We start from the raw sequence: 13,355 nt of genomic DNA, 5'->3' as shown, positions 1-13,355 counted from the left end.
AATCTGAAGATTTGGTACCATTGAGCCCATATCAACTAGAGCTGTTTCCCAGAAATGCAGAAAATTCCACATTTGTTCCTCTCCTTTTCGGAGTTATAAACTTCTGGATCTAGCCCGTTTTACTCATTTTTAAAAATATGACTGTGTAGTTATTTGTGTTTGCTATTAGGCTTAAAGGTCTTATTTGAAGAGTAGACACTTATTCATGTGACCTATTGGTGTGTGTCTCAGTTTCCTTGTCTGTAGAATCAACATAATTGTGTTTGCCTCTCTTCTTTATATATGAAGTAAAAATGCTTGCATGTAAATACTAAGGACTTGAAAAAATATGTTAAGATGTAATTCAACAACAAAACAACCCAATTTAAGTGGGCAGAGGACTCAAGTGTGCATTTCTTCCAAAGAAGATGTACATATGGTCAGTAAACACATAAAAAGATGTTAGGGAACTGCAAATCAAAACCACATTGAGATATCACTTTGCACTAATTAAAGTGGCTGTTATCTAAAAACAAGAAAAAAAAAACCCAAAACAGAAAATAACAAGTGTTGCTGAGGATATAGAGAAATTAGTATTTCTGTGCACTGTTGGTGGGAATGTAAAATGGTGCAGTCACTCTGGAAAACAGAATTGCTGTTCCTCAAAATATTAAAAATAGAATTACCATATTATCCAGCACTTCCTTTTCTGGATATACTCAAAAGAATTAAAAGCAGGGTCTTGAAGAGATATTTATATACCCATGCTCATAGCAGCAGCATTCACAATTGTCAAAAGATGGAAACATCCCGTATGTCTAAAATGTGCTATATATATACAATGGAATGTTAGTCTTAAAAAGGAAGGAAATGCTGACACATACTGTAACGTGGACGAACCTTGAAGATATGCTAGGTAAAATAAACCAATCACAAAAGGACAAATGATGAATGATTTCACTTATATGAGTTACCTAGAGTAGTCAAATAAGTAAGGATAGAGAGTAGAATGATGGTTGCCAGGGGCTGGGAGGGATGGGGAGTTACTGTTTAATTGGTACAGAGCTTCATTTTGGGAGAATGATAAAGTTCTGGAGATGGGTGGTGGTGATGGTTGTACAACATTGTAATTGTACTTAATCCCACTCAATTATAACACCTAAAAATGCTTAAAATGGTAAATTTTACATACATTTTACTATAATAAAAAAAACATGAAGGAACAACATAGTTTCTTATTGATGTATGTGGTGAGGAGCCATGTGAAAAGTGATTAGTCAAAATAGAAGCTTTCTCCCTATGAATATTTATTCTTATTAAAAGTGTTTTGAAATAATAACTAGTTAAATTTGTATGAAAATGTTTTCATAGTAAAATAAACCAGGTTAGTACAGATTAATTTATTTGACTGTCACTATGGGAGTCATTTTAGCTTTATTATGTTTTAATTTTTCTAATTCTCAGCAAAACTGTGGACATTTAGATATATTTGAATCAAATATAAGTGTTCATTGGTTCCATTAATTTTCATGTTTTCTTTAGGTTCCGTTTAAGTCCAGCTGCCCGCAATATTCTGGAAAAACACGCACTGGATGCTAACCAGGGCACAGCCACTGGCCCTCGGGGGATATTCACTAAAGAGTACGTGTGTGCTTTTTGTAATAACCAGTTCCATTATTTATCATGATCATCTTTTTCTGAAAGTATTTAAAGAAGGGCTTATTTAGTGTTAAGATTTAAAAGGAAATACACTGTTCTTTTGTACTTTTAATTGCTTTTGTCAGCATAAAATGTATTTTATGCAAGGGTTGTTTTTTGAATAATTGCAGCGTTACTGAAAAATAGTTCTAATTTGATAACTAAGCCAGAACCTTAGAAATGATGATAAATGGAGAAAATTAGAGTGCAAAATGGTGAATCTTTATATTGTTTTTAAGTTTGTATGAAATAATCATGCAATCACATTTAAATTTCTGAAGCATAGTTTAAGAAAAAAATTCATTCTTAACCCATTTGGATTTTGCTCACGTGTACGATCAAAGCAATTTCCATAGGCAGTTGGGTCTCATTTTAGATTTTCTTTTCTATTCCGTTTCTCAGTCTGTCCGTGAATTAGTACCTCACTTTTTTAGGACCACACTACTAATTAGAAATATTTTATAGTAAGCTTTAAAATCTGATAGAGCTATCCTTTCTCTTCTTTTTCAGTAAACCAGTTTTCTTGGTTTATTTTTATTTTACTATTCTTCCAAATGAATTTTAAACAATTTGTCTAGCCCTACTGGTGGGGTTGGGCAGGAAGACTATGTTATTTTTATTGGGATTGTAGCACATTTTAAATTAACTTTGGGAGAAGTGAAATCTTTATGATGTTGAGTCTTCCTGTTCAAGAACACTATGTGTTTCTATTTGTTTAACTTTTGTGTCTTTCAAGAATATGTTAAAACAGATGACCCCTGCTCTATTGAAAATTAGTCTGGTGAGGAAGACAGAGGTTAATCAAATAGGCATATGAGCTAATGTGAAATTGCTATAGTGGTGTCTGCCACATTTCTACTAGAGTAATATTAAATTTTCAAATTGAGTTAATGTTTTAAAGCAATATGCTTATTCCCTGTTTATCTACTATTGATAAAAGTGATCAGTAGTATTGGGCAGAAATTTTTACAAGGTGAGGTAGAGCAAAGTTATGAAATTATTGAGTGGCAAACCAGGTGACTTTTCTTTCTTTTCATTGGATTATTTTACTCTTCATTAAAGCATTGGTTTATTGTTGGATACTTCTTTTAATGAAAGCAATACCCTTTAATTCTTAGATATTCTCATTTATCTGTACTTCAGCCTTACTGATTTGTTAATCAGACAGGTGTGTGTGGTTTTCTTAAACATATAGTGTGAAGTTTGTGCCAACATACTCACATGAGTTGGAAATCAGCTGTTCTGACCCCTGGCTGAAACGCAACATCCTGGACTGTGGATTTTTAATTAAAAGACTTCAAAGTTTCACTTAGCCATAAAAAATTAAAATAAAGAATCCTGATAGGTAGTTAAGCCTAGTTTTTTCCCCACATTAATCCTTATTTAGTATATACTACTTGTATCTTAATTTTGTTAATCTTCTACCAGTCCATACCTTATGAAAAAGTCTCTGTAAAAATGGGAGAAAACAACTTCCTTTATAACATGGTAGACTTACCCATATATATCTGAGGGATAAGATAAAGAGTCTATATTTAATTCATTAATTGTTGAAGATTTGGTGAAATGTAAAATAATCATAGATGTAACTTAGATCAATTTTGCAAATTTGTTGTTCACTTTTTTTTTTTTTTTTTTGCGGTACGCGGGCCTCTCACTGTTGTGGCCTCTCCCGTTGCGGAGCACAGGCTCCGGACCAATTTTGCAAATTTGTGAAAGATAAATTGCAGCAGAAAAAGACTTGAGGTAAGGAGATAAATTAATAGGCTCATAAAGTAGTCTAGCTAAGAGAGAATGAATACTCAAATGTGGGTAGGAACCTAAAAGAGAGATCACTGATGGATACAGCATTATAAGGAGAAAATCCAGAAGCCTGTAAAGGATAGAATGTAGAGCACAGACCAGGATAGCAATGAGTCAAGGGAAGAACTTGGGATTCTGTTCCAGGTGATGACATTTTGGCCCCATAAATAGAAATAAGGGATTTGCAGAAGCATTTGTCTTGGTGGAATAACTAATGTGTTTGGTTTGAAGCTTATTGTCAGTGCTGACAAACCAGATTCCAGATATTAGAATCAGTGAGGTGAAGATGCATCTTGGGAGATAGTTTGGTACTAGAGAGGAAGGTTTGATAGATAATAAAGTGATAGTTACAGTTGAGATCATCAGTAGGTAAACATTTTAGAAGGCAAAAATTTCTGTGTTGGAGGATATCTAGGAGATGGATATAAGTCAGGGAGGAAGGGGTCTGAGAAAAGGCTCTTGAAGTTGGTGATTAGTGACCGTTTAGAGGGCAAATCAGTGGTGTGACGGCAGTGGGGTAAAGAAGTAGAGTTTTCTTTTTCTTTCCCTTCTCTTTCCGTATGTGCTTAATACATATACGATGAACAAGTATCTTTTTTAAACCCAAGTTTAAAAGTTGAAAGTTATCATAGTAGTCTGACATCTCCTAAGGAGGACAGAATGGTGTTATCTTGTTGGATACCCTAAGGAAGCACTATTACAGAGTTATGATTTTGATATCTTTGCTATCTTTGTCTGCCTATTACCCAGTCCTTTCCCTGCCCTTTAACTCCCTACTATAAGAGGGTCACCCTTCGGTCTTTAAAATATGACATATTACAAAAGATTTCATGAGGAAAATGGATCCTTAAAGCATGCATTATTGAGAATATTTACTTTGTATACTACTAAAGATACCTTGTTTTAAGTTAAACACTGAGGTGAGCTTTGGAAAAAAAATTTGTCCTCGTGTCATCTACAGAAATGTCATCTTCTGGTAAGACTGACAAATTGCAGCCTTCAGCATAAGCTGTGCCCCAAATACCTTAGCACACATTCTTGAAATAATGAGAGACATCCTTCCTTCTTACCTTGTCAACTAAAAGTGCAAGTAGAAGAGAAAAGTCAGTTGCAAGAGCTGAGGAGGTGTCTCTGACCCATTGTATTTATGAAGAAAACCGTAAGTGTCATGGTTGCTATTTTAATGTTTCATGAAAGCAAGCATATTGCTCAGAGTATATGTTGTGCAAAAGCATGTAGACTTTGCTTTGCCTGTACATGTAACTGTTTTAGGAAAACAAGTGCCAGAGACACTGTTGGAGGTTCTTGGCCTATAGCCTAACTTCTTTGGCATATCTACGTCTTAAGTCATACTTGTAGCTAATGTTTGTGTTCGTATCACAGCATCACAAATATAGTAGGCATGACAGTCATGTCTAGTATGTTTTCAGTGATACTTCTTTTTAAAACTAATTCATAGCACACCCAAATGACTTAAGGGATCTGGTAGAGAAGGTTCTGCCTTAAGTGAATGCCCAAAGCAGAAGTGAATGGTGTATCAGTTTTTCTCTAATTTTTATAGCTTTTAATATCTACCTCATTCTTCAAGCTTAGACTGATTACTTAATGGACAGAAATCATTAAAAATCTTTCTCTGCATTACAGAAACTAAATTATTGGCTGTTATTAAACAATAATTAACATTCATACTTTATGAGGTATATAAGTGTAAAATCAGCAATAAAAGTTTACTGTGAGCCCATGGCCAGAATTGCTTTTCTGCTTGTTTATGATTGATGACTCCTACTTACTTTCAGGGATGAACCTCAACTGCCTTTTCTTGATAAAAATAGTAAGTAATAGTAATGCTGATAGTGAAATAAGAATATGTCTATTTAGTGTGACCAACCTTTTTTAAAGTAGAATGTATTCAGGCATTATTTTAGATTTTTTTAGTCTCCTCAAGTGTTCATTGTTTTCTGTTGTTGTTGTTTGTTGGTTTGTTGGTTTTTAACCGATTACTGCGGGTACACTAGTGATCCCTGTATAAAGAAATCAGTGTGTTTTGTATATGCCATCTGATGCTAAACTTTAAAACCCAGATTAATAATAGATTTTGTTAGAGAGGTGTATTTAATTACCTTATATGATGAAAGGGGACTAGTAATGTTAGACTGTAACAGCTCTTAAACGCGAAATATCCTTTGTTAAAGGCATTTTTCTAAAACAAAAGGCCTTATCTTATATCAGTGCTCACACTTTTATCTATGTGGCCAAGGTTTTGACTCATGACATAAATCCCCAGGAATTGTAGGGCAGTCATTTACTTCACATGTAAATATTATAACAATTAACTGGGAAAATGGTGCTTTGGGTTATAAATATCATAAGTAAATTTAAAATTAACTTCCAAATAGGAGTAAGCTTGCTGTTAAAAAGCCTTAAGAGCACATAAGCTCATTCCCCAGGACACTCAGTCTTTCTGCCATTACCATCAGGTTTGTGGCTCACCCTTGGAGAACCAGGCTTGCCTCTAGTTATGTTCCTGTTACTTTTTGTGTGGTAGGTGAAGGGCCTTTGTCTGGAGGTCCTACTTTTAGCTACTTCAGACTGGGTAGATAACTATTCTTCATTCAATCACAGAATTGCTGTTAATCTGAGATATGCTCATTTAATTCTTTCTATTCTAGCCTTTTCTTCTGAGAAAAAATTGTTCCGACTCTGCCTAGTTTAATTGGCATACTCTACACAGGTATTAGAAAGGTAGTAGGAAATACACAGGCTTTGGAGTTGGCCATACCCAGGTTTGGTCCCAGCCCTGGCAGCTCCTAGCTGCCTACCTCTTCAGCTTCACCTTTAAACCCTCTCCACTTTGTTCACTGCCCTCCTTCTACGCTGGGCTTCCTTCTGTTCTTAGAAGCCCTAATTTCCCTGCCTTTACACTTGCTGTTCTCTGCCTAGAAACATGCTTTTCCCAGCTGTTGTTGAGACTTGCTCCTTCATGTCCATCCACAGAAATATTATTTCTTCAGTCCTTCCCTGACCGCCCTGTTTTAAAGTAACACCTCCTCTCACTCATGACTCTCAATCTCATTACTCTGCTTTATTTTCTTCACTATCTATTCATTTGTTTACTTGCTTAATGTATGACTCTCCTATAGAATAACACTCCTTGTTGGGAAGTGTTTTAACATTATATTTTCAACACCTAGAGTAGAGTAGGTGCTTGAGAACTACTGACTTAGAAATGGAATTTAACCTCTTTGAACCTACTTACTCATTTATAAAGTGGGAATAATAATACCTCCCTCACATGGCTGGTGTAAGATTACATTAACATAACCACAGTACATACACAAGAGGCTCACTTTTCCACTTCTATTCCCTCTTTCAGTACTTAAAGATCAAGGATGATACAACCTTTAAGATTTCTTTGTCAGTCTGACCTCTTATCTTAAATGTCAGCTCTTTAATTTTGAAACAAGTAACTTACTTGCACTTAATGTTAAGTTCATGTGTCCCTTTCTGGACCTGATATAAAAATCATAGACTCTCCTTCCTTAAAAATGTACCAGTACACATTGGGAGATCCCTCCCATGATGCCACCCCAAGCTAGAGCATTCCTGCCTGTGTCAATTTTCTATTGCTGCATGACAAATTGCAACAAACTTAGTAGCTTAAAACAACACCCACTTATTATCTAACAGTGCTGTGGGTCAGAAGTCCTGGTCCAGCATGACTGGGTTTCCAGCTCATGGTCTCACAAGGCTGAAATCAACGTGTCAGCCAGGGCTAGGGTCTCATCTGAAGGTTGGAGCCCTCTTCCAGGTTCACATGGTTGTTGGCAGAATTCAGTTCCTTGGGGTAGTAGGAGTCTGAGCCCTGTTTTCTTGCTTGCTGTCATCCAAGGATTGCTGTCACCTCCTGGAGGCCTCCTTCAGGTCTTTGCCACGAGGTCACCTCCATAGACAGTTCATAAATGCCTGTTTGCTTCTCCAATGCAAGCAGGAGCATCGCCATTCAAATTTCTTCTTTTTGGAATTCCCTGTTCCTTTCAAAGAACTTATCTGATATGTCTGACCCTTTCAGAATAGCTTGCCTTTTGATTAACTCAGTGTCAGCTGCTTTGGGACCTTAATTATGTCTACAAAATCCATCACCTTTGTCATGTAATGTAACCTAATCATGGCAGTGACATCCATCATATTCACAGGCCCACCCACACTCAAGAGAGATTATATGGGGTATGTACACCAGGAACAGGAATATTGGGGCCATCTCAGAGTTCTGCCTAGTATGTGATAATATCAAATCATTAACTGTGTTTAAGAAATTATAAAAATATAATTTGCCTTTAGATTTGTGTTACCCTGAAGTTGTTTTTAGACTATGTAAAACTTTTTCATTTAAAAAAATTTTTAGATTTAAAACATTTTTAAGTACTTTAGAATTGTCAGATTAAAATTTTTGAAAAAGCTGTTTTGTTTAAGGAAGTACATGACTTTATACCACTGTAACATCGAATGGATTGAGAGTTTGAATAGTAGTCTAATTATATCCTTGTAATAAACAAAGACACCTTTGTTTTGCAGAGTAATACAAAGGCAAGTCTGTTACTTGTTTAGTTATTTTTCATTATAAATGCTGCTGTGGCTTAGGTTTATTACATTAGATTGTGCTGATAGCATTTGAGGTATGATTTCCTGGCCATAAACAAGCTAATTTGTACCAGGATAAACAATACTTTAGTAAATATTCTAATGAAAGTCATAGGTACAGTAAGCTTGACACTTTCTGAATGCTATATGAAAATTATTTCACAAATACCATGAATGAGGGTATAGCTTAATTTATGAATTGCTCATCTACCAAAAGACACTGCCCCCAGAAAAAAAGACTGATTTTCCTTAAAAAAATAACTGTCTACACCCAATACTTTGATAAAATCTGTTTGTTGTTTTATTTTAAAAATGTGCAAATATTGTAGCCATTGGACAAATATGAATCAGTAGAACAGGTAAGAGACAAGATTTTCTTGTCTAGCTCAAATCGTTTTGCATTGTAGCCTTGACATCAGTGTATTTCTTTATTTTCCCTTCACATCTGGCCTCCATTTTCTGAACGTTCTTATATTCCTGGTTGCTAATCATGGTTATCTAACTCCCTTCTTATCTCCAGGGATGCTCTCAAACTGGTCCAGTTGAAACAGATGGGCAAGATCACTGAATCCAGACCCACCCCAGCCCCGCCAACCATTCCCACAGCGTCTTTACCCCCACAGGCCACAGCCAGCCCATCTTATCCCCGGCCAATGATCCCTCCAGTATCAACTCCTGGACAGCCTAATGTAGCGGTAATGTCATCTGAGTAGATTTTTATTTTTCAGATTTAAGCGAGAGAGAAAATAAGAACCATTACTCTATGTTTCATGAGTTCTTTTACCAGTCCATTATAGTAGTAGCTCAAAGTGATGAAGACAAAAATTCTCTAAATGTTTTGTTTTGCATATTTCCATAAACCAGATTTGTTTGTACAGTGCTAATAACTTCCAAATAGAATTTTGATTCAATTTAAATTTGCCACAAGTTCCACAATGTCAGTGCCATGTATATGCTCTATAATCGTGATACTTTTCATATCTTTTTTTTCTTGGGTGTGATACTAATAATTGGTAGCTGATACCAGCTCCCTTTTGTGCATATGTTTTATTTTTTGACTAAGGGAGTTGATAGTCTTACTGTGAAGAACTATAGAGATTGTATAGCTAATCATTCTTTACTTCTTGGATACATGTAATAGCCCTTTTTTGTTTTCAAATTACTCCATTTTGCCTCTCTGTCTCCCTTTCTTAGTACCTTTTATGTCATTTGCTTCCCATCAGAAGAAATGCAGGATAATCAGGTTTGTTATAAAGCTGAATGGGCACTGAAAAAAATAAATAAATAAACCTACACTGCTTTTTCTGATGGAGAAATATATTCCAATATAGTATTTTAAAAGAATTAAAAACAGTACAAGTTTCATGAGAAACAGATTTTTTAAATGTACATTAATGATTCGTGACTACATACACAAAAGTTTATGAGTAATCAAATCTTATTTCTTTAAAAAGTAAGTTATTCAAATTTGAAAGATAAACCTTTAAAATTCTTACAGTATGTAGACAGCATTTATTTTATTTGATCAAGTATTTTGCTAACATAAGATGTTTAATTCCCACAGAAAGCATTTATAAAAAAAGAAGTCATCTGTACTTTTGGCTGATTTGTATTATCCTAAGTGATTGTAATCCAGTCCCAGAATGGAGTGAAGGACAAAGAAGGAATTAGACATAATTTAAGGTCCATCATATTTTTGTTAGAGGTTCAAGGAACAGAATGGAAAAGCTACAGTAAAGTTACAAGAAGATTTTATTATCCCATTCATACTTTATGAGTTTCTTGGAAATAAGATGCTCATGTGATTTTTTATTTTTAATTACAAACCAAAATAGAAATAATTTGGCAGATTATCTAGTATTTTGAATTACCTTTTTCTCATGTATGCCATTTTTACAAGTAAAAATTGCCTGTAGTTGTTGATTTATTGATTGCTTTGAGTTTTATTAAGAAGTGATGTTTGTAACAGAAGCTACTTACGGGCTTGTAGGTGATATCTCAATAAGCACACCCATGAGGGGTTAATTCATGATTTGGTACATTTCTTTTTAATCATCTTAAACATGGTAACATAGATGTTCCATTCACAACTGAAACATGAATTTTTCTGCTTTTTTTCTACAGTCATATACTATAAAGTTGAAATTCCTCAGATTTCTTATATTTCTTCTTATACTAAGAATTTTTCATAACAGTTTTACTGTATTAATTTTTATTTTCATAAGTTAGGTCATTGAGACTGGATTTCAGTTATAGTTTGTTTGCTTGTTTTTTCCAATTCTATTTATGGTTTAACGGACATGTTATTCTTTGCAGGGCACGTTCACTGAAATCCCTACTAGCAATATTAGAAGAGTTATTGCCAAGAGGTTAACTGAATCTAAACGTACTGTACCTCATGCATATGCTACTACTGACTGTGACCTTGGAGCTGTTTTAAAAGTTAGGCAAAATCTGGTCAGAGGTTAGTAAAGTTGAGTTTATTTAATGTAATACACATGCTAAACTAACTATTATGAGATCTTTTATTTATGAAATGCACATTGTGTAGCTTTTTCCATCAGTTTCATCATCTGGGCATATTTTAGCCCTAGAAGAGAATTGGTTCTCTTTTCCTATAATAAATTGGTTATATAGTATTGAATACGTCATACTTTTTGGTACGATATCTGAAGAAGCAGTTCTTAACATTTTAGAAAGTATAAAATCCAAAACTGATTTAAGAATGTTTTAGATTGTAAATATATCTTAGATATCACTCTGTACATTTTAACTTTTAGTTCCTCTTCAAAATGTACTTTCATGTTATTAAATTTGTAATGTTCCTTCTCCAAATCTATTAAAACTAAGGTTGCTGAGAGACATAAATTTTTAGAATGATCTGATGTTTTATTTTTTTCTTTCCAATCTGTATGGCTTTATTTCATTTTCTTGCCTTATTGCACAGTCTAGGACCTCTGTTACAGTGATCAGTATGTGATAAAAGCAAACATTCTTGCCTTGTTCTTGATCTTGGGGGAAGGCATTCAGTCTTTAACATTAGCTGTTGATTTTTTGGAAGATTCTCTTCTTCATGTTGAAGAAATTTGTATTCCTAATTTGCCAAGAATTTTAAGCATGAATGGATGTTAAGTTTTTTCAAATACTTTTTGTGTATCTTTTGAAGTAATCTTTTCTTTCCTTGTTAATATGATGAATTACATTGGTTGATTTCATGTTGAATCACCTTTGTTTACATGAGTGATTCCTCATTAGTGAGTGAGATTAAAATTCATTTAATTATTAAAACTTTTCTCATATATTGCTTGATCCCATTTTCTAAAATTTAGCTAAGAATCTTTACACCTGTGCACATGAGAAATACTAGTCTGTCGTTTTTCTTTTATTGAGTTTTTTTTTTTTACTGGGTTTGTTATCACAGAATAAGTTGGGAAATGTTTCTTACTCCTTTATTTTCTGGAAGAGTTTGAGTAGAATTGGTTTTACTTGTTTTTTAATTGTTTGGTAGAATTTACCAATGAAGCTTTTTAGGAATGCCATTTTCTTTATGGGGATTTTTAACTACAAATTCAACTTTTAAAATAGATTAAGAGTTATTATTTTTTCCTGAATGACCTTTGGTAGTTTGCGTTTTTCAAGGAATTTGTTTATGTCTTCTAAGTTATCAAATTTATTGGCATTAAGTTGATCATATTACCTTATTATACTTTTAACATCTGTGTATACAGTTGGCCGTTCATATTCACAGCTTCTGCATCTGTGAATTAAACCAACCATATTTTTTTTTAATTCCTGAAAGCTCCAAAAAGCAGAACTTGAATTTGCCATGCACTGGTAACTATTTACATAGCATTTACATCATATTAACTATTACTAGTATTCTAGAGATTTAAAGTTTACGGGAGGATGCATGTAGGTTATATGCAAATACTACACCATTTCATGCAAGGGACTTGAACATTCTCGGATTTTGGTATCCAAGGCGTGTCCTGAAACCAGTTCCCCTCGGATACGGAGGGATGACTGTAAAGGAGATGAGATTACCATTTTTTATATTAGTAATTTGTCTTCTAACTTTCTTGGTCAGTCTGGCTAGAGGTTTATCAATTTTATTGATCTTTTTAAAGAATCAGTTATTTGATTTTACTAGCTTTTTCTATTTCTATAATTTTGTTTTTATTGATTTTTACTCTCATCTTTATTATTTTCATTTTTTCTATTTGCTTTGGGTTTAATTTGCCCTTTTTTCCCCTAGTTTCTTAAGGTGAAAATCGATGTCAATATAATATAATAAACTTTATTTCTAACGTAAGCATATGATACTTTTAAGTTCCCTTTAAGCAGTGCTTCAGCTGTATCCCATAAATTTTGGCATGTTTTACTTTCCTTCCTACTCAGTTCAAGATGTTTTCGAATTTCCCTTGTGATTTCTTTTTTGATTAATCAGTTATTTAGAAGTATAAGTTTAATTTCCAAATATTTAGGGACTTTTCAGTTTTCTTTCTTTTATGATTTCTAGTTTAACTCCACTGTGTTTAGAGGAGACACTTTGTATGATTTAAATCTTTTTAAGTTTGTTGAGATTTATTTTATAGTCATAATGTTACCTGGTCCAAGCTCATACTGCTCACTGCACAACAGGCCAATAAATTGAGAGACGAGATGTTAGGGCAAGTAATAGCACTTCATTCAGAAAGTCAGCAGACCAAGAAGATGGCAGACTGTGTCCCAAAGAACCATCTTACCCGAGTTAGAATTCAGGCTTCTTTTATACTAAAAGGGTAGGGGATGTGACTGGTTGTTGCAGTCTTTTTGGTGCTGGAATCCTTTGTTCTTACAGTGCCAGGGTGGGTCTGGTCACAAGTTCCTGTAAACCTCCAACAAGGCAATTGCTTTCTGCTCTGCAACTTTTTATCTCTATGTGAATGGAAAAGTGTTACACCTTTAAAGTTCAAGCCTCTGCCTGCAGAGCATTGAGAAAGGGCTATTATGTATATTTCAGGCTATAGGCAATATTCTTTTACAAAGATGCAGAGCCAGCACAACTAAGCACAGGCAATGGAGCACAAAGGTTAGTGTCCTTGAAAAGAATGTGTGTCCTACTTTTGAGGAGTGTTTTATGAATGTTGGTTAGGTGAAGTTGGTTGATACTATTGTTCTTACCTTCTGTAAACTTACTGATTTCCTGTCTCTTTGTTTTATTAATTCTTGAAAGACAAGCGTTAAAATCCTTAATT

General features: G+C 34.2%; 1 protein-coding gene across 2 annotated transcripts in view; it reads left to right on the top strand.

Moving 5' to 3' along the window:
- Window positions 1-13,355, top strand: part of PDHX (pyruvate dehydrogenase complex component X) — a 78,676-nt gene that overhangs the window by 46,062 nt on the left and 19,259 nt on the right. For both annotated transcript variants that reach the window (XR_013829575.1, XM_079930553.1), the window contains exons 5-7: window positions 1,522-1,620; window positions 8,639-8,813; window positions 10,435-10,582. Coding sequence is in view for 1 of the 2 variants with exons in the window: in XM_079930553.1 (XP_079786679.1) it covers window positions 1,522-1,620; window positions 8,639-8,813; window positions 10,435-10,582 (422 nt within the window). In the remaining variant the exon portion in view is untranslated. The remainder of the gene's footprint in view (window positions 1-1,521; window positions 1,621-8,638; window positions 8,814-10,434; window positions 10,583-13,355) is intronic.

This window comes from Stenella coeruleoalba (genome assembly GCF_951394435.1).
Source record: "Stenella coeruleoalba genome assembly, chromosome: 8".
Taxonomy (NCBI): domain Eukaryota; kingdom Metazoa; phylum Chordata; class Mammalia; order Artiodactyla; family Delphinidae; genus Stenella; species Stenella coeruleoalba.
Note: the sequence above shows the minus strand (reverse complement) of the source record. Positions and strands in the feature narration are given on the sequence as shown.